The following is a 27,405-nucleotide window of genomic DNA, read 5'->3' as shown; positions in this document are numbered from 1 at the left end:
CCGACAGGCGGTGCTGGCGGACGCTTTTCTTAACACGTCACGAGGGAGTCGGTAGGGGCTCCAGTCAGTGGTTAGCACTGTCTAAACATCAGTTAACACAACCGTCTCGACCTGAAGGTAGATACATTTTATTCCTCCGTTCATATTATTGTCTGCTAGCTAACCACTTTGTAACTTTACCAGGGTTGGAAATAAACGCCGCTATGTTACCGGTCGATTGTATTCAGTTCACGTTAGCTAGCTAACAGCTAAATCAGGTAAGTTAGCTTCTACTGATTAGCTTTAACCTAGCTAGCAACAGCTTCTCCTACTGGACAGTCTGTTATCAAACAGCTGGATCCAGGGACGTTGTTTACGGTACACGGTTGTTGTTAAAGTTGATGTTGTGAGACAAGCGGCCCTTGCGGTTAGTCGCTGCCCTCACTGGCGTGTGTTATTCCTGTATGATAGCTAACGTCAGCTAGCCAGTGTTTGAGGCGTTGACTGTATTGTAACGTTAGTAACGGTGTTACAGCTCAATGTCACCGCGTCTAGATTAGCTTTATCAGTCAACGACCTGTGCGTACACAATGTACATCGCCAACAGAGACATGTGCACTAGTAAACATCGATGTTCCTGTGTGAAGAACGATAGTGTGTCTGCAAAGACACTGTGGTAGTTGTCAGTGTCACGGCTAGTCATCTGATATCAACAATGTCCTGTTCAGTGGAGCAGGAGGGTGTAGAAGCTGCTTTCCACTCGGCTCAGCTCTCACAATGATGTCCCTGTTCTCAAAATTTTGATTAAAAAGTCTTAATTTATGCAGAGAGGGAAATATTTCCTTCACATTGTAACTGTTTTGAGGAGTCACGTTACCCCAGGTGGGATCTGACAGTTTACATGGCAGCTTTTACAGTATGCTCCAACACAGTGACCAAGTGGTAGATGAAACATCACATTTGCCTTAGATCTGGCCTGTGTTGCTCCTTAGAGCTATGAGGGCTTTAAATAGAAAGGTCTATGTTAAATGGTCTTCTGGGGGTTTATTTTTAAGAGCAAACAAAGGTTGGAGGTCAGTGAGTAAGTGAGTCATTGAGACAGAATAAGCACGTTGGGTTTAGCATGAGGCAGGTTCACTTGTTTTTCAGAAGTTGCAGGCTTCTCCTGCAAGGCATACAGGGAGTGAGTGAATATTAACCTGCTCATTTTTACTTTTTTCAGCTAATGAGTTTTGTTATTTGGAGATGGAAACTGCCTCTAGAAGTATTGTAGAAATGCAAGCTGTCATTAAACCAAGAACTGCTGACCTTTTTTACACATGCTTTTATTTTCATCGAACTTTGCATGACCATCCATAATCATGGTAACCCAACTGTCAATAGAGCCAAATGACAGTTTCACAGCTGCTCACTGGTCAGCAGAAGGTCACTGTTGTTAAAAGATAACTGAAGCAGTTTTGTGTGTAATGATACTGATATGATAGGCTATTGCCAAACAGGGTTGCATATTTATTTACATGATTCACTGCAAGTATTTAAAACTTTTGTAGTGCAGTGGGAAGCTACAGGGACACGAGTGAACAGAAAGACAGAGGAGGGGTAGGTGTAGGTCTAATCACATCTTAAAATACTCTCCCAGCTTAGATAATACGGGGGCTTGTGAGCCTGTCAGCAACAGCAAAGCTGAGCAACTCTTCACCCACGAGGACAAACATTTTCCCTTTGTGCTCTCCTCGATTGCCCCTCCCTAGTTTGCCCCTCTGCTCTCCTAAGCAGAGTGTCATTGTTGTGATCACAGGTGTCAATGGTGTTGGCTTGATGGGATCCAAGCGGACGTCAAAGTGATGGTCTAAGGACTCGCAGTCACAGAGGTGCTTGCGCGTGGAATGTTGCGCTGGTCGGTGCACCTAGAAGGAGGGCCGCGGAGAGTCAACCATGCTGCTGTGGCGGTGGGGCACAAGGTGTACTCCTTTGGAGGCTACTGCTCCGGGGAGGACTACGAGACACTTCGTCAGATTGATGTGCATGTCTTCAACACAGGTAGGTGGTAAATATACTGTATATTGGTGGATCCCATTGGCCGTGGATTTTGTGGGAAATCTTGAAATGTGAATTCAGCTGTTTCTCCTGACAGTGAGTGCAACTGAGAAATCGGTTGTTCATCTCTATGTAATTATATGACCTCAAAAGCATTAGTAAATCAAAAAATAATACAATTCTTAGTTCTCAAGAGCCCTCCCAATGTGTCGATGAAAAGCGTTGGACAAACCCCAGTATATATATTTGTGTAAAATGGCCTGAATTCATACTTGCCTACTTTTGTGTTTATACACAAATTATTTGTATCCTAAGTAGGTGAATATGCATTCTCCTTTTATGTCCCATGTTTCATCAGTAATGAAGCAGGAACGTATTTGTATTTCAAATTATAGAGTAAGGATAAGAGAGTGTTTCAGAGTTTGTTGAACCTTCACCACTTTAACGGTAAGTGATTACAGCTGGCAGTTAAAACCCAAGCTTTCCACTGCGGTTTGTGAAATTTTCTGTTAGTTGTTTTTTTTTCGGTGCTATCTTACAAACACAGGTGTTTTCTTTAAATGTGCTGCTCTAAATTTGATAAAACCACACCCTTTTCTGCCTTCTAACCCATTTTAAATATATATATTTTTTCCTCTGTGTCATCAGCCACCTGCTTTTAGGGTTTTACAACTTCTTAAAGTAGCTTGAGCCTATGTACTCGTGCCGTACCATGAAAAAGATCTGTGGAACCAAACCTTGATAAAGATAGCTTTAGCTGATTGAAATGGAAACGAGACCACCTCGGCTATTGTTTCAGTATTTTTGTGTTGTCACTTGTGTTGTGCTCCTTTTCTTTGATGTCTGTTTTACAGCCTGTTGTCTTTTAAATTATTTTTAAATAGACTTTTTTCCTTTACTTGCCTGTCTTGTCAGACACTTTACTTTTCACCTTCTGTTTTGAGCATTTCAGAAGTAGTAAAAAAAAATTTTACTGGCTAATAAGCAGTTTGGATTTCATCCAGATGTTTCACACTACGCTACATCTTGTCATAGTAGTGTTTTGACTTTCAAATGTAAATCTATTGCTTACGTAACTCCCAGTAGTTGTATTGATTGCTATTGCGGCTTTAAATATAAAAAAAAAATCTTGAACCATTGTGGATATAGTTACTTTGGCACTGAGCCTTTTCTTTAGTACATTGTCAGTATTTTTCTTATACTTTTTTCTGACAGAATGTTCCTGTGGTTAATTTATAAAACATACATAAACCTAAAACAGCATGTAATAAACAAGTTAATTTGGCACATAGTGGAAAATTAACTTGTTTATTACATGCTGCTGCTGAATATACCTTTCTTGACTGTTTTGTACTTCAGTGTCTTTGCGCTGGATGAAGTTGCCTCCAGTGAGGACGGGAGGACATGAACGTGCCCGTGAAGTGCCATATATGCGTTATGGCCACACAGCTGTGCTGCTAGATGATACTATCTACCTCTGGGGTGGGCGTAACGACACAGAGGGGGCTTGCAATGTGCTTTATGCCTTTGATATCAGTAAGTAGACCTGCATCTTACTCATGCTGTTAAGTGGTAGTTTCAGGCTCTGTTTCCTTTGAGATGCATTGTTTGATGTTAAAGTCGTGAAAACAAAAGGGAGAGAAAACTGTTTTTGTGACAGGCAGCTGTGACACCTGCTTATATGTGTGGTGGTTTACCATTGCATGTGACCCAGGTGTTATGTCAATATTGTTATGAGAATGAGAGGTTAGGTCCCTTGTAAGAGTGCGTAGAGTTGAAACAAACTGTTCCTGCTTCATAGACACCCACAGATGGTTCACACCCAAGATTTCGGGGACTGTTCCAGGAGCAAGGGATGGCCACTCGGCCTGCGTCCTGAGGAAGGCAATGTATATATTTGGAGGATATGAGCAGCTGGTGAGTCTTTATCACTCTTCACTGTCGGACTTGCTCTCTGAACATTACAACAGGATTTAAGTAATCTTTTCTGCTGTTTTATAGGCTGACTGCTTCTCCAATGACATCCACAGGCTGGACACCACCTCCATGGTTTGGTCATTAATTAATGCCAGAGTGAGTATCAAAACCACCAGTTGTTAATTGTTCAGAAATAAAATGTGTTTTATTTTATTTTTGTTTTCCTATACACATAATGTTGGGCATTGAATCATCTAGTCCAAATAACAACGGACACAAAGCACTCACTGAAAGAAACGCAAAGCTAGAATGGACTGGCTACATGCTCGGTTACATTCAAAACGTTGTTGGAAATGAACAAACCATTGGTTATTACTGGGTTTGGCAGTTCTAGTACATGAATGCTCAGTGGTCAGATTGGCTAGATACAAAGGCACTGCAATGTAATGCAGCTCCCTGGTAGATGGCCAAGTACAAAAAGCTCCACAGAGGATTATATACACTCCCCTTTACGAAATGCCATTATGCTCATGTGATAAACTCTTGTAAAGTATATTTTAAGCATAGACACCAGTCCCTAGGGAGGACTAGGGACCAGTGTAGGAACAACTAGTTTTAGTTTCTAACTGATAACGTTTTGTAATTAAGGAGATTACATTGTGATGCTTACAGATTAATTGTGCATGTAACTGTGTAATATTTTTTTTCTGCAGGTTCTCAGACCTGCATTCCCTTTGGAAAACAAAACTACCTGCTGTGCTTTAACTCAAAACCTGTTTTCTGTAAAGTTAACTTTTTTCCCCAAGTCTGGTATTCTGCCAAGTCTTGTTTTTCCTATCTCCAGCACAGGGATTTCAAATGTTTACAATTTATTGTCACGCTTGTCATTTTTAATCTGAACAGTATTTGTATCATTTATACATCTGTTTTCTCCCACTGTTCTATTTCTATTGCAAGTTAAAGAGCCTGCTTGTCTGCACAAGATTTGTGGAAAACAATGACAACACATTCTGGAAAGGAGGGCATGTGAAAGGCTTTACCATGGCTATAAGCCAGCTAAATGCAAAGGGAGTAGAGGCTTGCCTTTGTTAGACACAGTTTCATCCAGTGGGAACCGATCACATTCCACTATTGTATATTTCTTTTTATTGATGGTTCTCTAGTTACCACAGATACTGATACCATCAGCTTTTGTGTGCCTTTGTAGTTGTTAACTTACTCCACTAGATGGCACTGTTTACCTAAAGTTGCTAGTTAAGAAGCCTCTGCCAGTGTGAAGATAAAGCTTTATACCCAAGGTTATGATGAAAGTTTGGAGACATCGGAGAGCTTTGGACTAAGACTAGTTCACAATGTGTACTTACCTCAGTATGTAGGTTACAGCCAGCGTCCTTGCTATCTTTATGTTCTCTCTCCACTGAAACTTTATAGTGTGTAAAAGCACAGCATCATCTGCTCGTCTTCTCCTCACAGGGCACTCCGGCACGCTGGAGGGATTTTCACTCAGCCACCATCATTGGGACAAAGATGTTTGTGTTTGGAGGGCGAGCAGACCGCTTTGGTCCCTTCCACTCCAACAACGAGATCTACTGCAACAAGATTAAAGTGTTCGACACAGACACCAACTGCTGGCTGAGCACTCCTTCAACACAGCCATTGCCAGAGGGACGCAGGAGTCATTCTGCCTGTAAGACACAAGCACACATCAAATCAATGATTAAGGCTAGGCAATAAAACAATAATGATAATTCTCACAATATAATTTTCCTCAATATAATAAGCGTTCAATATATTGTCAATAAATATTTTGTTTAATTTGAATCACCACCAAATTAGCCTTTAATTTTTCTATAAAAATATTTTTTTTGTTGAGGAAAAGGGACTGAAAAACGATTTACTAATCATATTTGTTGAAAAAGATTTTATCATAGTTTTGAATGTTCTACCTCAGATTTGTTAAGTGATCCACTGTTTGGCTTCAAGTGTGAAAGGTTTAACCACACAATTAACCATCTGGTTTCTTCAATTTTCACTTAGGAGCAAGAATCAGCCTTTAAACTTTTAAGAAATAATTAATTGACATATCGTGATAATTATCGATATCGAATGAAATTAAATGTTTTTATCGTGATAACATTTTTGGCCATATCGCCCAGCCCTAAATATGATGAATACGTTTGTGTTCATCACTTTAAATAGCTACATTGTGTTTTAGTTGACCAGTATGCTAAATCACTTTTTATTATGAAGTATTCTCAAATAAGATACAAATTTAAGATGTAATTCATCCAGAGATGAGAATTGCGAGTCACAATAGCTCAATATGAGAATTTTGTCACAAGACAATATGGAAAGTAACAATAAGTGACAGCCTTGTTTGTTTCGGGGCAGTAGATGTGCACATTTCTGAATAAACTCTGGGTGTTTCTCATCCTTGTAACCTAGTGAGGTTAATGATCTGCCACTTGTCATTAAACTAACATAAGATTATATTAGTCTGAAATAATGTGACATTATGATGAAGAACTTAAACTTGTGGAACCAATTTCAGAGTCATTTGCGTACAACTGCAGTCATTTTCCAATGTGACCTTTCCCCGTTTTATTCTTATGCATGATTTGTTTCTTTGTTGTTTGTGTAGTGGGAGTATGAACAGTGTTTTTTTTGCGTGCATTGTCTGATAAGACAAATCCAGCTGATTTAATTGGTTCACATGGTTCGGATTGGATAATTCTTTGTTTTCCTTTCTGTTTTTAGTTTCCTACAATGGAGAGCTGTATATATTTGGAGGATACAATGCCCGTTTGGACCGGCACTTCAATGACCTCTGGAAATTCAATCCAGGTGATTTACTGTTTGTCAGATTGGGAAAACATCTTATGTTGCTATAAAGCACTGCTGCTAGTTGTGTCATTTATTTTTGTGCATAGTCATTTTTGTTTTGACTTGCATTGAAGACTCTATAAAGGAAATGCAGCAGTGACATTGCTACCTCATGTTGACCCACTTTCCCCCTCATTTGTCTGTAGAGTCGTGTAGACAATCCTCTCCTCCCTTATTGTATCATTGTCAGTCTCGTGAGAGTGGCTGGCTGCTCCCTGTTCATTATGCCAAGTGTGAAACAGATGTCTTTTTGCCAGAAACACACAGATGCAAAACAGACAATAATTCAGTCTCTGGGGTCTTTGTCTGCTCATACAAATGTTGCCAGATTGATTCTCAAGTTAGTTTGAAGCGTTTTCCAGAAAAAAAACATGTGCTGTTGTTCCAAACAAAGCATTGTTGTCGTAGCTGAAGCAACGCACCCAGGGTTCATAGTGTCCTATATGGTGTTAAAATAGCACCATACATAGATTACCACTATGGATGTTGTATTTCAGACACAGAATAATGATTTACTATTAAATTGTGGGTGGATGTTCCCATCCTAGAAGTTAATTTCCCACCCTAATGCATTAGTTATTAAAATAAACTGCACTGTGGCCTATTTTCTCCCTGCTCCTTCCTGGTTTTATTTTGTCCAATGTCATTGCTAGTGAAACATGTTGCGGCACCAGTGCGCTATGGTGTTCAATCATGCCCCACCAACCTTTACCCTTTCCAGTTTATAGCACACCGCTGGGTTTTTATGGATGTTCTAGGTATGGTCAATTGTGTCCAGCTGGAGAAGCTTCTACCGGGTGAACCTGAGATCTGTGGCTAACCATTTAAACCTGTGCTTTACAGTCCACCAGATGGCACCACCTAGTCCTAATTATCCAACAAAGTCTGAATGGCCTGTTGCTATAGAGATGCAATGATGCTGTTGGCTCTGAGAGTGTGAGAGTACACAGTTCATCCTTATATGGAACAAGTGAGAGCTTTCATCATCGTCACTCAAATTGCACTTCAGCAGAGCCGACGAGCGGATTTGGTTCTATTTCTGAAATGTAACGTTTTGTGTTCAAATGGCGGTTTGGTTTTGTTTTCTTGCTTCCATTGCTCCATTTCATTGCCTTATCCTTGGGCCTTGTGTTTGTGGTTAAATATAGCAGAAAGCTGAATGAACTGCAGGCACAATAGGAAGCACTAGTATGTTTATGTAACTTTAAGTGGCTGAGAGTTTGTATAGCTGCCATGATGTAGCCCACACACATAGATCAAAATGTGTTGAGCTATTTAAGGCAAGGTTATAATCTGAAGTTTTACTGAGTCTTCCATCTTGAAAGAAGTTAGCCGGGTGTGTGTACCCCCTATTTATCCCCTTCTTTTTCTATTATTATGTTTAAATATTGTTATCTCACCTTTATTCTTGTCTTATGTGTACACACTACAGAAGCGTTTTCCTGGAACAAGGTAGAGCCAAAGGGGAAAGGCCCATGTCCGCGGAGACGGCAGTGCTGTTGTATGGTTGGAGATCGAATCATCCTCTTTGGAGGAACCAGGTGAGGCACAAAATATTACTATCTGACCATATTTTTACTATAATTACCATTGGACATTTTTCTCTACATTGTTAAAGGGACATATTTTTGTATCTAAAGGTTTTATATATATTCTTAATTACTCGACGTACTTAAGTTCCTGTTTGATTATTCTAGTGGGGAAATGATTCTTTTTAGCTCTTTAATACTTTCTTTATTAATTAATATGTTCTTTATAAGTATTTCTTTAAAATTCATTAATTAGTTATTTGTGATAACTATACTTGAAAACTGTTACATACGCTGTATTTCACAAGCATGACAAACAACAACAATACTAATGTATCCAGACACTTTTTAAGGTGACACAGCATTTCCATTAGTATCGAAGCTCCAACTTTGGAATCTGCAACTACGCCTGCCAACTCTTCTAGGCTTATACCTGCTAATTAGCTTGACTGCATACTTGGCAACAACACATCTGGTCATGACACTATTTTTTGCAAGATAGATTTGCATGCATTCACACTTTTACTGCTTAGTTGAAAATTCCTGATTCTGAGAAATAATAAAGACAATATATTAAAACAATATTAAAATAAGGTGAAGTGGTCACTCTATTAAGAGAAGTTACCTGTCAGCTAAAAGAATGGCTCAGTAAACCATGACCACACATTTTATTTAAAAACAATGGGCCGTGCAAAACTTCTACACACGCAAATCTAAAGTGGTATGTCTAAAACCCACTACCATATACATTCACCCACCCCTCGCGTAACCACTCTGCTACTGCTGCCACTGTTTTCACTACTGTATGACTACAACTACTTTTAGTACTGCTACTGTTAATACTCACTGCTGAGACTAAAATGAGATACACAAATTAAGTGGGAATTTATTTCATTTGTTTCAGTCAATTTTTTGGTAATTAGAACAGTTGATATGTAGTTTTTAGATTTCTTAAGTAGTGTACTATAACATTTTTATGGAAACAGTTTAAATTCGGTGTTCAGTATATTGTATGCATTTTTTGGGTCTCTTTTTATTTAAAAGCATATTTAATATATTGATTTTGCTGTTCACCTATTATTGTATTTTTTGATGGACACAGAATTGGTTGATACTGTACTTTCTGAATTAAATCATTATTTACATAATTGAATTGACCTGAGTATTGAATTTTGAATTAACATTCTCAATAAAGTGAACTACTTAAATACACTTAAATGTAACAGAGCATGAAAACTAAACATGAAATATTGGTATAAAAGAAAAAACTGTGAAATAAGTTGGTTTGTTAGAGAAGAGAAATGTTTTTTTACAAACACCTAAATTCATATGCTATTGAATATTTTCATTGTTTGTTGTCATAATCTTTATGAAGCACAAGCTCTCAGGACAAACAGCGTTCATCCATTTTTAACAATTTGTGAAGACAAACTGCCCTTTGTTTTTGTTTTTTCAATGTGCCAAATGCAGGGTCTGGCTCCTGTAGACAGCAGTCTGTTATGATTCCCTTGTTGGCCGTAAGACAGTAGTGATTGCCGGGGGTTCGTAGCTGGTAAGGTGCCACTGGGCTTGTGACGGCCTTGTGATAGGCCAGTAGCCAGTGGAGTAATGAAGTAGCTAACAATGTTAGCATGGCCCAGAGTAGTCCAGGACCTGGGTTGCTGTTATCTACAAGACTGTGTTATCAGGCAAACCCCACTGGGATAACCTGATAGTGGGGATCAGTAGGCTGTGGATAAGGGTCCTCTCAGCCCCACTACGTCTACAAGCCCTCAAGTCCTAAAGGCCTCAGACTGCTGCTGCACCAGTGGCCACCACATCATGGGCAGCAACACATACACAAGTGTAATCTTGATTTATCCATTAAGCAGCATTAATGCCATTAGTAAAGTTGTTATTTTTTCAACTGATAATTAGGTAAAAAAAATATAATTTAACAAAACATTTTTAGGGATATCCAGTGCAACATGTAGTTCAAAAACATTTTCTTATACATACTTCTCATACAGCACTCCAACAGATCTATTTTAAGGCTTAAATTAACTTAATTAGTAATTACAGTTGAATACAGTTCAAAGAAACAAAATCTGCTGCATGTAAACAGTAGCAGTCTAAAGTCAGTTATTCAACAGAGGAAGAAGAAAATAATTGTTTTTAAGAGATGAAGAGCTTTAGAAGATGGTTATGCGTTGTTTGGTTTCTCGCCAGGATTAGTCCAGGATGGGTTTTAAGGAGTCATGATTTCCTGTTGTGAGCAGATAGGGCTAGGGTTAGAAAGGGAGTGTCACTGGGGCCACTGGAATGATGGAGGGTGCTGGCTGAGCAGAGGAAGAAATCAAACACCACACAATATCTCCGACATCCTGTTTAAAGGGTTCAGGGTAGATTATTTTTTTTTTTTTAACTGGTACCACTTCAACTTTTCTGCCTTAAGCCTTTTACACATATTCATTAATGCACAGCAAGTATCTTTATATGGGAAGACCTTTGGTTTGTTTGTGTTATTTGCAAAGTGGAGGTTATTCTAGTCAGTTAGTCTGCCAAGATGTTGTTTCCTGTTACTGTACAAATTAGAGCATGATCCTTGCGGGCTCTAAGCAAGTTGGCCACACAGGTTCTCTTGACCAACATTGCACGTTTGTTGTTTACGTGAGCACACTTAAGCCTCTTACACACAGGAACTCCCATAAGCACGTGCACACACACATACTAAAACACACAAACAGACTCCAAGCAGCTTCTTAGCACACTTATTTGTTTGCTTTTTTTTTCTTTACTAAGACATTTTTCCTATTAATGTTCACTTGGTGTTTTCATTTCTGTCATGATGTGCACAGATTAAAATTAGACTGAGCACGTTTTCTTTCATTATACACCTCCTAATTCAGTGTAAACAATACATTTAAAAGCAGCCATTGCTGTGTCTCCTGTGTTTATTTTTGCGTGACCTAACAACATGAGGGCAGTTAACAGGGCTAAAAAGTTATTGGTGTCTGTGTCAATGCAATTGACAAATCCTTGCACCAGCCGTCATGAATTATTTCCTGGACACCTTGCTTGTGTGTTTTGTGGGGCTCCTCATTTTGGTAGGTCTGCTGAGGAAATTGTGTTCAAATTTATGGTCCACATCTTGTTTTCCTGGGCTTGTTGTCCTTTCATATTGATCCAAAACAGAACCCTTCTGTTGATACTTTTCCCCAGTTTATGATATTTATTTTACCTGCAGGAATTTGTTCAGGAATAATTTATTACTTTAGTGAAGGACAATAAAACTATTTAGTCCAAGAGCCCTCTGCTTTCAAAGTGGTTACACTTTGGACTGGACATAACACTGAGGTGTGTTAACACTTAACACAATTGTAAAACAAACAACGGTGCGATAAAGTCTAATGAAATAGAAGAGACTGGTGTGGGGAGAACATGAGGTTATGAGTGCCACACTTAAGTATTCAATGTTGGACCATGTTTGGATTCAGATTTAATGAGTCTTGATGTTTACATTAGATTTCTCTATTTAGGTGCTGTTAAATTGGTTGCCATTTACCAGGATTTAGCGCACGACATCTTTTGTTTCATGAGTATACATTTTTAGGTCCACACTTGCACTTCTTTTAAGCTGGGCATTAATGGCTGTCGATTGAGTGCCACTTGCGTCAGTGTAAACAGGCCTGCTGAGCTGCAGAAAGGCGCGAAATTCTGCCCCATCTCTGATTTATGACCTTAGGGAGCATTCTTTCTCACGGAGTGCAATTTGATATACCCTAAGCGCCTCTGCTACTCTCATTTACTGAGACCTGCTCACTGCCCCACGAAGGACGACCCACGCATGACTAACTCCACCTGCACTGACCTTCACCTACGCACACAAGAAACGAGCAGCGCCGTTTGCTAAGCCCTGTACATTTGTAACTATTTTTTTTTCTCACCTTCCGAGGGAATTGTACATTGCTAAAGTTGAGTTGCACATGAAGACAGTGCCACGTAGATTATGGATCTCCTGCTGAGTTTATGTTGTCATTGTTGGCATTCTTCACACTCTGTGTATAATTGCTTACGACAAGCCCAGGTTGGGCTAAATCGGGAAGCATTTTAAGCTTGGGAACAGGGCATCCGATGAGGGGCAGGATGTGAACAAGGACATGACAGATTGGCATGCTGGGAGCAGACAGCTTGGAATCTGTGAAGGGGAATCTAGCACTGGCCCTTGAGCTACTTGGACATGACAATGTGTATTCAGTCCATCGTTGCATTTAGGGAATATATTTTTTACCGTGGCCGCTACTCATGCCTCACCACCAACCATATTGATTACTGATTTAAATCATCTTTTTGTGTTCAGTTGCTGCTCTGTGATTGAAGGTTGCCATTTTTTGTCATTTGGTAAATGTTAAGATCGAAAGCATCCCAGTGGTGTGTAGAACTGACAATTTGTTCCTTTTTTTTTTAGTCCTTCACCACCTTTATGTGGACTGCTGATAGTGACTGTTCTTCAAAGCGGTTTTAATTGCCTTTCACTGTGAGAAGCAGGGACCAGTGGCTGTCAGCGTAGGTCTAACAAGTGGCCTTATGCGATGAATGAGTCTCTTTGATGTCATCACTGTGCTTAGGCAGGCCCAGGTAAGGTCTGTGGCCCTTATGTAATCCAATGACGCAAGAAACAAAGCTGTCCTCTATATTCATACAGACACAGGATGATGATTATTGGTAGTGAAAGTATGAATGATTGCAGTATCTCCTTGTCCAGTTTTAAACAAGCGGATGTTTCGGAAAGTAATAATATTTTTTGAGTTATACCACTAGCTCTTTCTTTATAGCTGTTTTTTTCTTAGTGTACCACATATTAGCTAACATCCACTGGATATTAAATGCTCATAGAAAATGAAATTGAGCTTGTAGCACCGAACATCACTTTATCCCAATTTTGTAAATTAATCCATCATTTATTAACCATTCTTAATATCTGTAACACAGGACAATCTGAGGCCTGCAAACCCAGTATAGAACAGTTGGATGATATTAACTAGCCCTAGTTTCAAGAACTTCTCATGAATGCTACCTTATTTCTTTCTTTCTTTTCAGTTTAGTCACAGCTGCTGTCATTATCTAAATGTCTTTTACTAATGTGTGACCCAGTGCATTGATTTTTTGGTGTCTTATGTTAGGATTTTTAAAGCCTTAAAATATCATAATGCTAATGATTCACTTTCCCTTCAGTATTGCAGTCAAATTTGAAGGAGCCACGTTATGTCACTGCTGAGATTTCCTACTGGCTTCTGCTCATTGCAGGGGCCAGAAGTCCCATTTCATCATTCTGTCTTTTTCCGGTGTAGTGTGCCATTTGGTTGTGTTTGCATGTGTCTGGATGTATTCTCATGACTTAGTGACTCACAGCTCCTCTAGTTGAGCTGACGTCAGAGTGGTGCACACGCTTGCTTTGCTCTGCCAGCCTTAACGCATGTCGCTTGGTACATTTAGTGAAATTGGAAAGCATGCTGACGCCATTTCTAAGATTAGATGCAGAAACATTTATGCTTCAATTATTGGGCATCTTATTTTTATTTTTTTTCTGTTTATTGCTGACTCATTACGCTGGTTTACTGTAGGCTGGATATGCTAAAAATAGAAGTTGATATAGTTTGTTTAAAAGTTTAAATCTATTTTAGTTTCAATGTGAAAATAAAACAGATTTTAAGTGTCTGTTCTTCTGCCACTATGGAGTTTGCAGGTAGGGAGAATGTGCGGCTGCTATATACTCTGAGCAAGAGAGAGAGAATACATAGCAGGTAATCTCACCGGTAGCCAAAACATCCCAGCCCAAAACCTCTTGTTTAATCCACCAGAATCTCACCATGATATTTAATCTCTGTGGAATTTAACTGGTCATTTCAAAACAGCAAGTTGTTGAGCTTATGCAGACATTTTGTTTAGTAGATCAGGAAGGTCAAAAACCTGGTGCCTCTATCACCTACAAGGCCATTTTGCACCTTATCAATGGCTGAAAGGGCTGCTGTTACGATAGTTCAGCTGGTTAAAGTGTGGCTTGTTATCACTGTTGAACCTGACAGTTCACATGTTAGACTAAACACAACAATGGACTGAGGCAGAACTAATTCTAAAACAATTTATTTACTTGCAAAGTATTGCATGAGAAACACCTGCTTTCTGTCTTGATTTTCATTCATTGTTGAATGTAAGTATCATCATGGCTGCACTTTCTGCACACTACAATGTCTGAAGATCGGCCCCAGTGGAGCTTGGCTCCATGGACACACGCCTATCAACACACCATAGATTTTGATCCCACACACATGTTGTCGTTTGGCCTTCAGTGTCAAAGGGTAGGCTGCAGAAGTTTCCTTTATTAATTGTCTGTGTGCATGTGTGTGTATGCCAGAGATAAAGCCTGTCAAACAGTGGAGGTGACCCCAGCAGGATATGGGGCATCCCGCACGTGGCGGGACAGGACCTTGGGGCAGCACAGCAACACTGTGATTTACTTTTCAAAGACAAGCTCACGATAGTATTTCATTTGCATCTTAACCCTCTTTAACCCACTAACAGGCTGTATACATTATGGTGTCATAGGGTTGAGTGTTACACAGCAGCTCAAATAAACAGCCTGCATAGGTGACGCTTTGTGATGCAGTTGTCCACATAATTTCACATTTCTAAATAGTAGTAGTTCAGTGATTTACTACAACCAAAACACCTCTTAGTGGGTTTAGGTCCCTTCTGTAGAACAATGTCATGCTATGTAGACAAAGTAAAAAATGACTAGCAAAGCACACCCACCCTTTGTGGCTGTTCATTCACATTCAGCACCAGTCATGTTAAAACAACCCTCCTTGGCAGTGAAATAGACTTTTCGGAAACAATACAAGGCTTATGTTAATGAAACAGAATGATCCAACTAACATGAGAAGAAATACTTGTGCCAATGGAAAAGGGGCAGAATATGAAGAGAACCACTTTGCATTCAAAAGTAGCTATTTTTACGAATGGGCTCTTCTGATAGAAGACATGAACCATAGCCACACATGTACTAAGCTATGGTCTGAAGCCATTGCAAGTTAGTCAGTATTTTCTTTTGTGAGCATCTGCTGACCTTGATGCTAGTCCTCAGCTGCAGATGAAGATTGTTGCTATAGAGGAAGTAACTTATTTTTCCAAAATGAACCCGCCAGCTATAGAGGAGCTTTTGACAAGCCCTTTAGACTTCCCCCTGTATATTAACCAGCTGTGTTCAAGGTCCTGAACCACTATTTAATGTCTTCTTCCTCCCGTTTAGAGGCAGCTAGTTTGATAACCTGTTCTGATAAATGGACTACATTTATATTTGCTTGAGATTTGTAGGGCCAGTTTTTCTTTCCAATACCACCGCCAAGTCCAGCTATATTTTGTCCACAGGGGATGCAATTTGAGATGCATGCTTCACCTGCAGCTGGCATCTCCTCTGTCTAATCTGAGGCCAGGCGTCTCTCTCTGGGAGCCAGCTATAGTTTGTGTCCCTCTGCATGGGGCTGAGGTCTGGCCAACTACAGGTCTTAATCCACTGTCCAGCCACTGCCCAGGAGGGGGCACAGATAGCTTGGTAAGACGAGGTGAGACGGTCGAGATTAAGGCAAAAGAAATGGACGGGAATCTATCGATCAGTGATAACCAAGTCTATTGGATTTGTTTAAGCAGGTTAAGCTCCAAAAACCGTTGTCAACTCTTGCTGATTTCTTAACAGTCCCAAAAAAACATTTATCAGATCCAGTCTGTTGGCTTTGTCATTTAATCATTTTTACATAAGTCTTGTCTCAGTCCAGCCACAATCTTATATTTTTTAATTGTTATTTTCCAAATAATGTAATTTTTTTGTCTTACATGCTTGTATCAGTCTGATCATGCAGTGCTTAATGTGTTGCCTATTCATTACATTACATTACATTTACTCATTTAGCTGACGCTTTTATCCAAAGCGACTTAAAGGTCGCACACCCCTGGAGCAACTAGGGGTTAAGTGTCTTGCTCAGGGACACATTGGTAGATGGGTCACAGTTGAACCCTGGTCTCTCGCACCAAAGGCATAGTCTTATCTATTGCGCAACCCCCCGTATTCAGAATCATAAATATTTTATTGATCCCCAAGGGGGAAATTCTTTAAGCAACTTTTTAACTTTAAGCACCATTATATCGTACAAGTCATTAACAAATTGCTGTTATTTTATTTGTTGTTGTACTATCACTACCTGTTCCCAGCATTTTCATGTTTTCACTCACCAGTGCTACGGAAATAATTTGATGCATGTCTGGGCAGTCCGATAAGGTGCTCTGCAGGAAGTTGTAGTGCGCGATGAGTTCCTGCGAGGTAGAGGGTTCTGACGGACCAAAGTTCAATAGGAAGTGGAGAAAGGAAAGGGATGCAGATCATATCACTCCAAGAATGAGGATATGGCCAATGAAGCCACAGAAAACATGCCTACGACAGGACGGGTTCCAGCTAAGCTGTTAACACCAGTGTTTTTGTTTAGAAAGCAGAGGTGCAACTGAGTTTGCTCCAGTACTCATTCATTCATACCACTTAATTTGCATTGTGGCTGTTTCTGAAAGTCATTTGATAAATGTGTGGGCAATTAAATTCGTGGACACTAGAGATACTTTGTTCCCATGTTCTGTGTTGTTCCCTCATTAGTTTTAGGAGCTCTTTCTTCTACTGTTTTGAGACCTAGGTTTGGAAGATAATGAGGTGGAGCAGGCAGTGCGTTGCTAGAAAGCACTGGCAATTGGGTGATTAGACACCCTCAGTGAGTGTTGTTTGAAATAGCACCCAGTGTTTTTTTTAGTGGGGGAGAGGCATCACTCAGACCCCATTCAGATTGGGAAGCAGTACTGTTGTAGGGGGAGGAGCACTTTCACACACAGTGATACTTTGCTGATCGAGTAACAGAGTGACCCATCAAACACCAGGATGCCACATAAAGTCGCACACTGTGACTTTCCTGCTTCCAACTACTGCCAGTGTATCAGACACCTCTTACAACCTTTTTTTCTCCCCCCTTCCTCTGACTCTATGATCCCCTTCAGCCTCTTACTTTTTGTGGGGACCAATAAAGCATTACCATTCCCTAATGTTCTACTGAATTTCACACCTAGGCTGACATTATCCATGAGCATGCGAGAAAGCCTTGTCCCAGGGGAAGCAATCGTCATCTCTCTTGTTGCTCTTGTTAAAGCATCCTCTTATCTGCACTCTTTCACGCATCAGCATCCAAGGCCTACACCCTCTCTCCATGTGAGCTTGCACAGTAGTTGACGGCTACTGCAGTGTGCTCCTAGATAGAGATGCTACTTTTCATTACTTCTGAAATGGACACAGACTGCTGATGTTGGTGTCATTTCCACACATACGGTATCTAATGCAACCAGTAAACCACTAGAATTTTTCCTTTTCATAATGTGGCACAACCGTTTTTGTCTTTGCACAATGAACATAGGTAATGAATAATCAAAATGCATACAAGATGTGAAACCAAATTCATAAAAAAAAAATGTAATAAAGGTCATAATATTCCAAGAGCCAATAATTACAGGCTCATCGTAAAAGCTACAGGCAGTCGTTGGCCACAGATGCCTGATGATGGCCTTATGGCATCCACCAGTTTGCTTGGTGTGCTGGGCCATTTCAGACTAAAGTCCTTATAAATATTCTCTTGACAAATGCACCATAATGTCATGAAAGTCTCTGACCAGCGTTCATGTTGTTTATATATAATGTTTTTGTGATCTTTTTAGTGTTCATTATCTTGATTTCGAAATGACCCAGAATTTGGGGTGGGGTATTCTGATAAAGGCCCATGCAATGGGGGGCGTAATGACTTCCCCAGCTGGCCCCCCTGGGACGACTGCGCTCGTGCTCTGCACCTCTCCTGGCCGCTTTAAGCCACTACCATGTTTGTTTAGGGAAGATTAGCAACGTAAAACCCTTACAACATCCTGAACACGCAGCAAAGGGAGACGCGATGGAGTGGACAGCGAGAAAGAGGAATAGAGATTGATGGGTGGAGAGACAGTAGAGGAGAGAGTATGTTGTGTTCAGCAAGAGGATGGATTGGAGCGAGGATTGAAAGTGGAAAGAGATTGAAGGAAAAAGGAAACATAATAAACAGAATTCTGGTTTCTGCTAAGTTGCTTCTACAGTACTGTAGTTGTGTCTAATTCTGTAGTTGGAAGCATGCCAGTCACTGGCCTATCCGTGCGTAGCAGAAAGCATCTTGCGAAGCTTTTCTTCGGAGTCCCTAAGTTATTCTCCTTGATAGATATTTATAGATACTAAACTGCTTGGTAAATGGACCTGTTGGCTGAAACTGTCCTCTGGGTAGTGTAAAACTGTAAAGTGGAATTTTATCCACTAATCTGGACAAGTCTCTTGGTGCACTGTTGTTACGTGATGATGTGCATCCAGTACATTTACAGGAACATACTTGTTGCCTTGTAGGAATAATTCTTCCTTAAAACTCCCACAGACTGCCTGTTACTTTCAGCTGCGTTATGATAGAACGCAGCTGAAAGTAGCCATCTTTCACATTTGAATTAATTGATAGAAAGAAGAAAGCTGTGATACAACTTTGCTTTCTATGGTGGTGCACCAGGTGTGTCACAGGTGTGTGTGTTTAGCTGCGGCAGGAAACAGATGTGCAGTGATATCAACGACTGCACAGGTCTGGGAGACTATCAGCATGGGCCAGCCTGCAGCGCTGTACTTCCTGTGGGCTTAAATCATGCCAGCCCATGATAAGGAGAGCAGAGACACTGTGTTAACAGCACTGCTCTTTTTGAGAATAATCTGTCTCCCCCTGATTATGAACCTTAGTGATTAAAGGAAGATGCTAAGAGTGTGGATGACCAGGTAAATAACTCAGCGCCTGTTAGTAATTAATTGTTGGGAATTCTATGAATGGCAGGAGGGGGATAACGGTAAAGATGCCTTATTTAACAGTAGAGTAGAGAATACAGCCGTGGCAGGTTAACAGACATGACATTTTAAGGAATTACTCTGAATTACTATAATTCTTTCACAGCTCTTATAAAAACTGTTTCTGTTCTCTTCACAGCCCCTGTCCAGAGCAAGGAATGGGTGATGAATTTAACCTCATGGATCATTCAGATCTGTATATCTTAGACTTCAGTAAGTATCCTTGTCATTATTTGTGTCTCTTTTGCTACCTTAAGATGGTCCCCCCTCATGCAGATTTGATATTCAGTCAGATACATTAATACCTATATACCACCACAGGTTACCAGTGTTAATAAATATTTTCAGCCACCTTGCCTGGTTAAATAAAATGTCCGATGGTCTCCTCAATGCATTTTACAAACCCATACCTTCCTTACACCACTGCTCCATTTCTCACCTGGCCTAGTATGCCTGGCCTTGGCCCTGCTTTGTATTATCACATGGTGTACTTCCGCCTCATGGACTACCAAATATAGACATTTCCTGCCCACACCGGAGTAGCCTGTAATGCTGTCAGGTCACAGTTAGGGTTTGTGTAGGTGGGCTTACAAATGGACACAGGGACCGTATGGGACTGGCAGTACCCAGTGACATCCCCTGTGGCATACGCCTTCACACTGTTTATCGCTGAACATATGGTGGAACAGCCATGACGGTAATAGTAATTCAGAGAGCGTTTGTAATTAGGATTAGAAAGGAAGTTTATAATATGATTTGTGTACTATGATGATTAACAGTAGCATCATAATGTTGTGCACGTCCTCATATGTGAACACTGTTGTTTGTTTCAACTGTTTTTCTGGGGTGTGATATAAACGGAACATTTTTACTCCTTGGTGAGGAAATCTAACCCCCCTTTCATCTACAGATTCTTAGATCTGACCTGCCTGACTCCATTCTGAATTCCCACAGCTTAAGTGGATATTCTTAGCCTAGTGTGATTAGTGTCTATGATCAGTCTATGACTCATTTTTCACTCTTCTTTTCAGGCCCTAATTTGAAGACGTTATGCAAAATAGCTGTTATTCAGTACAGTCTGGAGCAGTCAGGACTCCCACATGATATCAGGTCAGACAAGTATCCTCTTCTCAAACATTAGCGCTATTTGGTCATAGAATTGACATAGTGTTCATGTTGTTTGTATTATGCTTGTCATTATTGCCACCACTCTGTCTCAATAATGAGGCTGTTTTTCAAAGAGACATATTATGACTCATTATCCTTCATTTAACAAGCACTAAGTTTTACTCAGGCTTTTGTCTGACTTTACATAAAGTCATTATGTCATCCTCCAACTAATAGCATGATGGTCTGCATATAAAAAAATCAGACGATCATGATGAGAAAGTAGTATAGTCCATGTGGTGCTTTCAGTTTGTTCATTTTCTGTGAATCCATGTACAATTTGGACTGAGAAGAATAGAGACCAAAAAAGGAAGAGGGCTTTTTCTTTCTACTTATTTGCAGAATGTAAGTTTTAGTAGGGGAACACAAATAGAGATAATCCAAATGATGTACAGCTGGTACCTAGGAAGAAAATTCCCCCAAAGCTATAAAAACAATAGACCTGCTTTAAAGCCACATACACAAACAAAGGTTTGCTGTCTTTGAGTGCATTATCTTGTTCGATGAAACAAAACTGCTTGTCTTCACTCAAGCCATTGAAGTCATTTCGAATAAATGCAAATAACTGCCTTCTTAGTTGCAAGCAGGTAGGAAATTAACATGTAGCACCTTACAGATACTGATTAATAATGCATAATTTTCCTCTCTCAGTGACAAGTTTGAAAATTGTTTTCACATATAAAGTTTGAGAGCACTGCTTTGTTTAGTTGTGACGCTGTAATCACAGGGCAGGGAAGTTATAATAATGGCGTTAAAGCTAGATTCTAAAACATGCAAAGGCAAAATACATGTTTAAAAAAAGTGTGGTTTCAGCTGTAGCTGTCTGCCAACTGCCTTTCATTAGCTGCATGTCAAAGTGAAATGTTTAAACTGGTATTTTTAAATTGGCAGGTTCACATTCGTTGGCATGTATGTATTTTTCCCAGTAATACAGAATAGTTTGCATCATTTGGAATAAAATTCAGATTCATTCATGTCAGATTCTCATAAAACCTTAATGAATAGACTTTATCAAGCTGTTGTAGCTCATTAGACAAGTGCATCTCAAATAGAGGGTTTGCACTAAAGTGAATTTTTTTTTCTTTTTCTTTTTTTTGGGGGGGAGAACTTGATACTAATTACTCCTCTCAGCCTGTCATTTCTCTCGCACTGCCACCTTGCACGCTCCCCACTTCAGTGTCTGCATTTGTGTTTCTAACCCTTAGAGGGATTTCAGTGGGGTCACAAGACTCTGGTTAACTCCCTTTTGCCCCTCACTGGCATCTCCAGCTCCAGTGCCAATCTCCCCTCTGAAACGCACACGCGCATGACAAAAAAACGAACAAAGCAATTGAGAGGGAGTGAGTGTGAAACCAGAGCCAGTGATAACAATCTGGAGCTCAACCTCTGACCTGTCAGCGGGTCAGCACTACACCCTGTTGTCGGTCCCTGCTCCTGGTTCTCGTGTTACAGCGAGGCCCTCCTCATCCTTGTCCACATCATAGCCCTTCAATTGGACGGGGTGGGGGGTGGCAGAGGGTGAGAGCAACAATCACACAGTTTCTTGAGTGTCATTGCAGTAGATTTTTAGCATCTTGCATATTTCAAACCATAAAGGTCTGTATGTATTCTGAAGATATCCGCTATGTCTAGTATCAGCAACATAGCCACAGTGCCATATGCAACAGCAATTTCACACCATTTGTGAGCACAGTAACATTTTTTTTGTTTGGAGTATACCAGAGCCTTTAGTCTTCCTGAAGATTGTGGGTGCTTTCACACCTGACCTGTTTGGTTAGCCTACATTTATGCATGTTGTGCAAGGGTTCTGATGATGCAGGAACACTTCAGCCTTACATCTCTTGTTTGTTTGTGAAATGCTAATCAAATATGTGATAATACCCTAAGATCCTTGCCTGTTCTTCCTGTTGTTCACTCCAGGTGGGAACTGGCAGCCATGACCACCAACAGCAACATCAGCAGACCCATCTTCTCCTCCCATGGCTGACGCAGCTGAATGTGAAGCAGAACCAGAACTGCTTGCTCCATTTCCGGACACTAGGCTTTTATCTTTCTAATCAAATGAGCTCCGACGGACTGTTTTTGTAGAGTTTGGATCTGAATTGGATTTATTTTCCACATTCTTCAAGTGAAAACTCATTACTGACCAAAATCTCCCGCGTATCCTTGGACGCCATGAGCTTTCTCACGTCGAAGGATATTTTAACCCTTGAGAACACTGGTCATGTGAAACAGAAAATTTGTTGATACCTGTTCACCTTTTTTCCTCTTCTTTCTAGCCTCTCTAGAAATCCAATCAGCCTATGATAATCATAGACTTCTAATCTTAAGCACAGGAAGAGACAAGAACTTGAGCCAAAGGCCTTGAGAGCTAACCTCTTTGTTGAGGATGTCATCCTGATGTCACACTCAACAGATCTTCCGTAAGAGACAAATGTGAACCTTCTGTTCCAGATATAAAGAGACTGAGATGGTCGTGACTTTGTATATCTTGCAGCTCTGAATTGATCATAAAACCATGTAAAACTACCATGTACATTTGCAGCAAATTATGTTATGTGCACAGTATATGGAGTGGGCGAGGCTAATTTATTACTTTGGTGTTAAATGCAAGGAGACAGAGTATGGGGTACATACTGCTTACCTTTTCCCCACCTTCATCATAACCTGGCTAGCAGCCTCAACTGCTCTTAAGTGTCTCAAAGATGATTTGCAAGGCGACTGAAGCAAGCCATCTGTCCGCCTTGTAAAATAATCAAGTCCATCTACCTCCCTCAATAGCATGTATCAGTGAGTCTTTAATATGACTTCCCATACATTAGACATCTACCCCCCCAACCACCCCCCAAAAAAGAGCCCTTTTGTTTGTGGTTTGTCTGTTGTGTTCTTCCAAGAAATGTCGCCGTGTCACTGAGGAGTGCGACTCAGCTGCCACGCCACCCTTACTTTGTAGTTTGTTTTTCAGTGCCAAATTTAGAAGGGAAACATGATGCAGATATATACTGTGTATGTATGTAAGCACGTGGTCCCTCCTACACTTAATCCTAGCCCTGCTGCTTGCCTGTTTTTGTGGGGGAGACCATCGCTAATATGCATAATGTAGTTGCGCCTCTTATAGACAATCCTACAGCGTTCAGACTCTCCCCGTGACCTGCTTATTCACAGCACGGAGAAAAACCAGGAAAAGAGTGGACGTGTGTTTTTGTGTCACTACAAGCAAAGCTCCACCTGAGCAGATATTATAAATGCATAAGGGCTGTCATTGGATAACATACTCGCCACACAGCAAAACTATTTGGAATAGCTTATACTGGGGATGTTTATTCAGGTTGTGTGTTTTTTATTTTATTAATACTAATTACACCTTTTAGAACAAAACTTTAAAAACACAAGTGGTGGTCGTCTTTTTTTAACCTTTTATCTCTTTGGTTAAAAGATAAGATTGGGGTTATTGTATATTTCTGATTTTGTCAACAAATGCCATAAAAAGACCAAAACCTACAGTGTATTAATCCTTCTGTCAACACTTTCCTACCGTGTCCTTGGCTCTCAGCTGCAAGCCCATTGGTTCCTGTTGAACGGTACCAACATAACGTTCAGTCATGCCGACAGCTGGGCGCTGTCGTTTTTAACAATTGTTACTCTAACAGGAGTAAGTTAAGTATTTGTCTGGAACTTTTTTTTTAATCACAGATTTGGTGCACTTGTGAGTACTGGCAGCAGCAGGACCATGTATTAAGGTATCGACTCAAATTGAAGTGGTCATCTTTAGGACGAAACAGGTCAACCAGTGCAACGCTGTGGCTGACTTAAGTGTTATAAATAGTTTTGGAAAACAATAAAAGTCTACGGAGTGAGATACATCTAGCTTTGGATACTCAGACAATACTTTCAGTTATCAGTTAATTGTTGATTTTGGTCTTTTTATGGGATTTGTTGACAATAAGAAAAATACAGAATGTCAGTAGACTTATCCTTTGAATCTTATAAATAAAAATTAGTAATAGGGTACGACATTGAAATGAATGACTTGATGGATATACAGCTAAAGAGTTTTATTTATACTGCCTACTTTTGATGTGAATAGGCACAATGTTACCACACACATCAATGCTTTTCAGTCCTGGTCATCAGGACCAAGTCTGCTGCTGTTTTCTGTCCTGCCAGATAGTTGAATCTGTATCAGTCAGTCCCTGATCAGCTTGTTCAAATTAAACCCTGCAGGGCTCAGGGTCCCAAACATCAGGATTGGATAACACTGACCTACATCATAAATGTTTACAAATCTGTGTGTTTCATGTAAAGCAGTGTAAATCAATTGTAAATGCAGGTTGAAGTCACCAGATAACTGCACTAAAGCCAATCGTGGCATGTCAGGCCTTACAGAGAGGAGACGTATTGAAGCTGCTTTTTGCCTAAGTAGACTTCCAGAGTTTAAAACGTTTGCCTGCCCAAAATAAGTGTGAAATATTTGTTTGTTTTTTTACAGACCGGTGGTGCCAATGTGACACAGTCTTGTGCCCTCTACACTGCACATGGACATATGACACACTAGATATTCCTCAGTACCCCACTTACTTGGACTATATAACAGCTAATGCAGTGAAACCACAGGGAAGCTAATTATGTGTTCAAGAAAAAAAAATACTATGCTGAACAAATCAAACTGTTTATGTGACACCAAATGGCCATCAGCAAAACTGATTTTTTTATTTTTTGAAATATTTGTTTATTTCTTTTTTCTAATGTGTGGTGTGGAAGTAATTTTTTTCAGCATTTGGGGTTCTTCTCATGTTGCGTGAGAAGATTATGGGTGATGGTATTTTCAGTCAAGAACTTTTCAGGAATATGACATGAAGTAAATATTAAGTAAATGACAATGTAGATAGATACTATGGTCAGAAATAAAATACCTGCGCAATAAAGTTCCTCAATGATGGTCACTCGCTTACCTCCATGAAGGCAGTGCTAATTGCTAATGACAAGTGTTAGTGATTTTGCCTGAATATATTGGCATTGCATTTTTAATGGCCGTGATGTAAAACCACAATTTGTAAGGCTCCTCTATTATTTATTGTCGTTTTACTTTGTGAAGAGGCTTTAGTAAATTTTTGATCAAACTTCACAGTGTGACTTGCTTTTCCAAAATAGCATTTGCCAACCTAGAAAAAACTGCTTCAGTCAAGAAAATAATAATAATAATAATCTTTATTTGTAGAGCACTTTTCAAAAACAAGTTACAAGTGTAAAGACAATAATACCCAAGAGACAATAATACAAAAACAATACAAGATAAAAGCATGAAAACATTGAAAAGACTAAAATACACTTAAAAAGTGCATCATTGGATTATAGCGCGCACACATGATAAAGTTGTTCAGTGTGAGCAGTAATTATTTGCCAAACAGAAGTATGTGACCAGACTGATTCATGCCAAGAAATCTTTTCTAACTAGGTCTTACAGTAAATGGCTGAATCATTCATTAACAACAAACATTGCTTGGAAAAAAACTGATCAAAGTTTGGAGTGTATTTGGAATCATTTTACAGCTGTGCAGGCCTACACTCACTGTTTTTGTTTAATTTTATATTTTACACATTTTTCAGAGGGGACTCTGTATCTGTCGAGGCTGGTCAGGACTTCCTGTGCAATATGCTTTATCACTGTATACATAATAAATCTGAGACAATTTGAGTTGTTAACATTTGTATCCATTTTAAATGTGCAATACATTTAGTTTCTTCATGTATTCTGTTTTCAGAACGCATTGAGCTTGATGATTTCTAAAGCATTTAGGTTTGTTTAAGAATGAACTGACCCTGTCAGTCACAGTCAAGGTTGGAAAGGCAAAAACATATTCTAGACGCACTACAAACTGCTGGCTGGGGCCCAGATTTGGCCCAACAAGGGATTTAAACAGGTCACCTACATGTTTAGAATTTGTTATTAAATAAAGCCAGCTAATTCAATTCTTTTCTCATTTAGGTATTTTACAGCAAGGCTGCAAAGAGGACTTTCAGAAGAGGTGTACAATTGGCTATTTTCTGTGTAGTTTAATGTCAGTGTCACAGAAAGTTTCTGGTCTCCAAGAATAAAATCTTTACTAAGCACGCAAAGCAGGAAGAAATGTATAAAGGAGAGGAGCTAGAAAGATGAGTTGCAGAGCCAAGGAGTGAATAAAGTTGACTAAAAAACACAATTTCAGTTTTATCCTCTACACCGTGTCTCCTCACATATTGCCTCAGGAAAGGGCTACTAAATAATAAGCCTTTGAGTAAATGAACTAAACCTCATTGGCACACACAGTTGGACTTGGGGAAGTCAAGGGAATTTGATTGTTTAAAAAACAAGCCAGATGCCTTCCTAGTTCCACCACTTTATGGAGTGTGGTCGTCTCCTGGAGTTACTGTATGTGGCACTTAATAGTTAGCAGGTCTTTGAACCATGCATTTCCCCAGTTTCTGTTTCCTGCTGAAATCCAGAGAGCTGCATCTACCCCAGCCGTCCTGTCTGATTGCTCTCATCGTCTACTTCAGTGGGTACTCTGAAGCCATGGTGCCACCCAACCCCCCTACTGGCTGTCAGACTACCTAATGGGATGCGTGCGGCTGCTTTTGGGGGGGGGTCCCCATCATTAGAAAGTGTCTCACCCTGAACCCCAGCTCCAATCTTTGCTCTGCTACCAGTAGCGGCCTGGCAGTTTGTTCTTGTCTGTCACCAGCCCCATGCTATAAAGCCAGCGTTATCTGCAGTGTTAAGTGCAGGCCACAGACGGAGGGTCAGCTTAAAGTGAGGCAGCAGAGACACCCTGTCCCGCCTGGCCCCGCCGCACACAGGAAGCAGGGTTGCGCCGGGTCCCTCTGTCTGGGCCTGGAGCCTGCTTCGGCCAGCAACGCAGGCGCTAATGCAAGGAGACACTCACCCAAATTACTCTC

General features: G+C 40.2%; 1 protein-coding gene across 1 annotated transcript; it reads left to right on the top strand.

Annotated features, from left to right (window-relative positions):
* klhdc3 (kelch domain containing 3) lies at window positions 1-26,172 on the top strand. The gene is made up of 11 exons (XM_038737410.1): window positions 1-117; window positions 1,778-2,019; window positions 3,376-3,552; window positions 3,818-3,933; window positions 4,018-4,089; window positions 5,407-5,620; window positions 6,691-6,777; window positions 8,249-8,357; window positions 19,442-19,515; window positions 20,334-20,412; window positions 22,390-26,172. Exons 2-11 carry the CDS (start codon window positions 1,866-1,868, stop codon window positions 22,454-22,456), a joined length of 1,149 nt encoding a protein of 382 aa, XP_038593338.1. The 5' UTR covers window positions 1-117; window positions 1,778-1,865; the 3' UTR covers window positions 22,457-26,172.
* The last annotated feature ends 1,233 nt before the right edge of the window (window positions 26,173-27,405 follow it).

This window comes from Micropterus salmoides, unplaced genomic scaffold (genome assembly GCF_014851395.1).
Source record: "Micropterus salmoides isolate LMB-PRFRI ecotype aquatic unplaced genomic scaffold, ASM1485139v1 Ms_hic_scaffold_22, whole genome shotgun sequence".
NCBI classification, from domain to species: domain Eukaryota; kingdom Metazoa; phylum Chordata; class Actinopteri; order Centrarchiformes; family Centrarchidae; genus Micropterus; species Micropterus salmoides.
The sequence above is the reverse complement of the archived record's forward strand: the minus strand, read 5'-3'. Positions and strand labels throughout refer to the sequence as shown.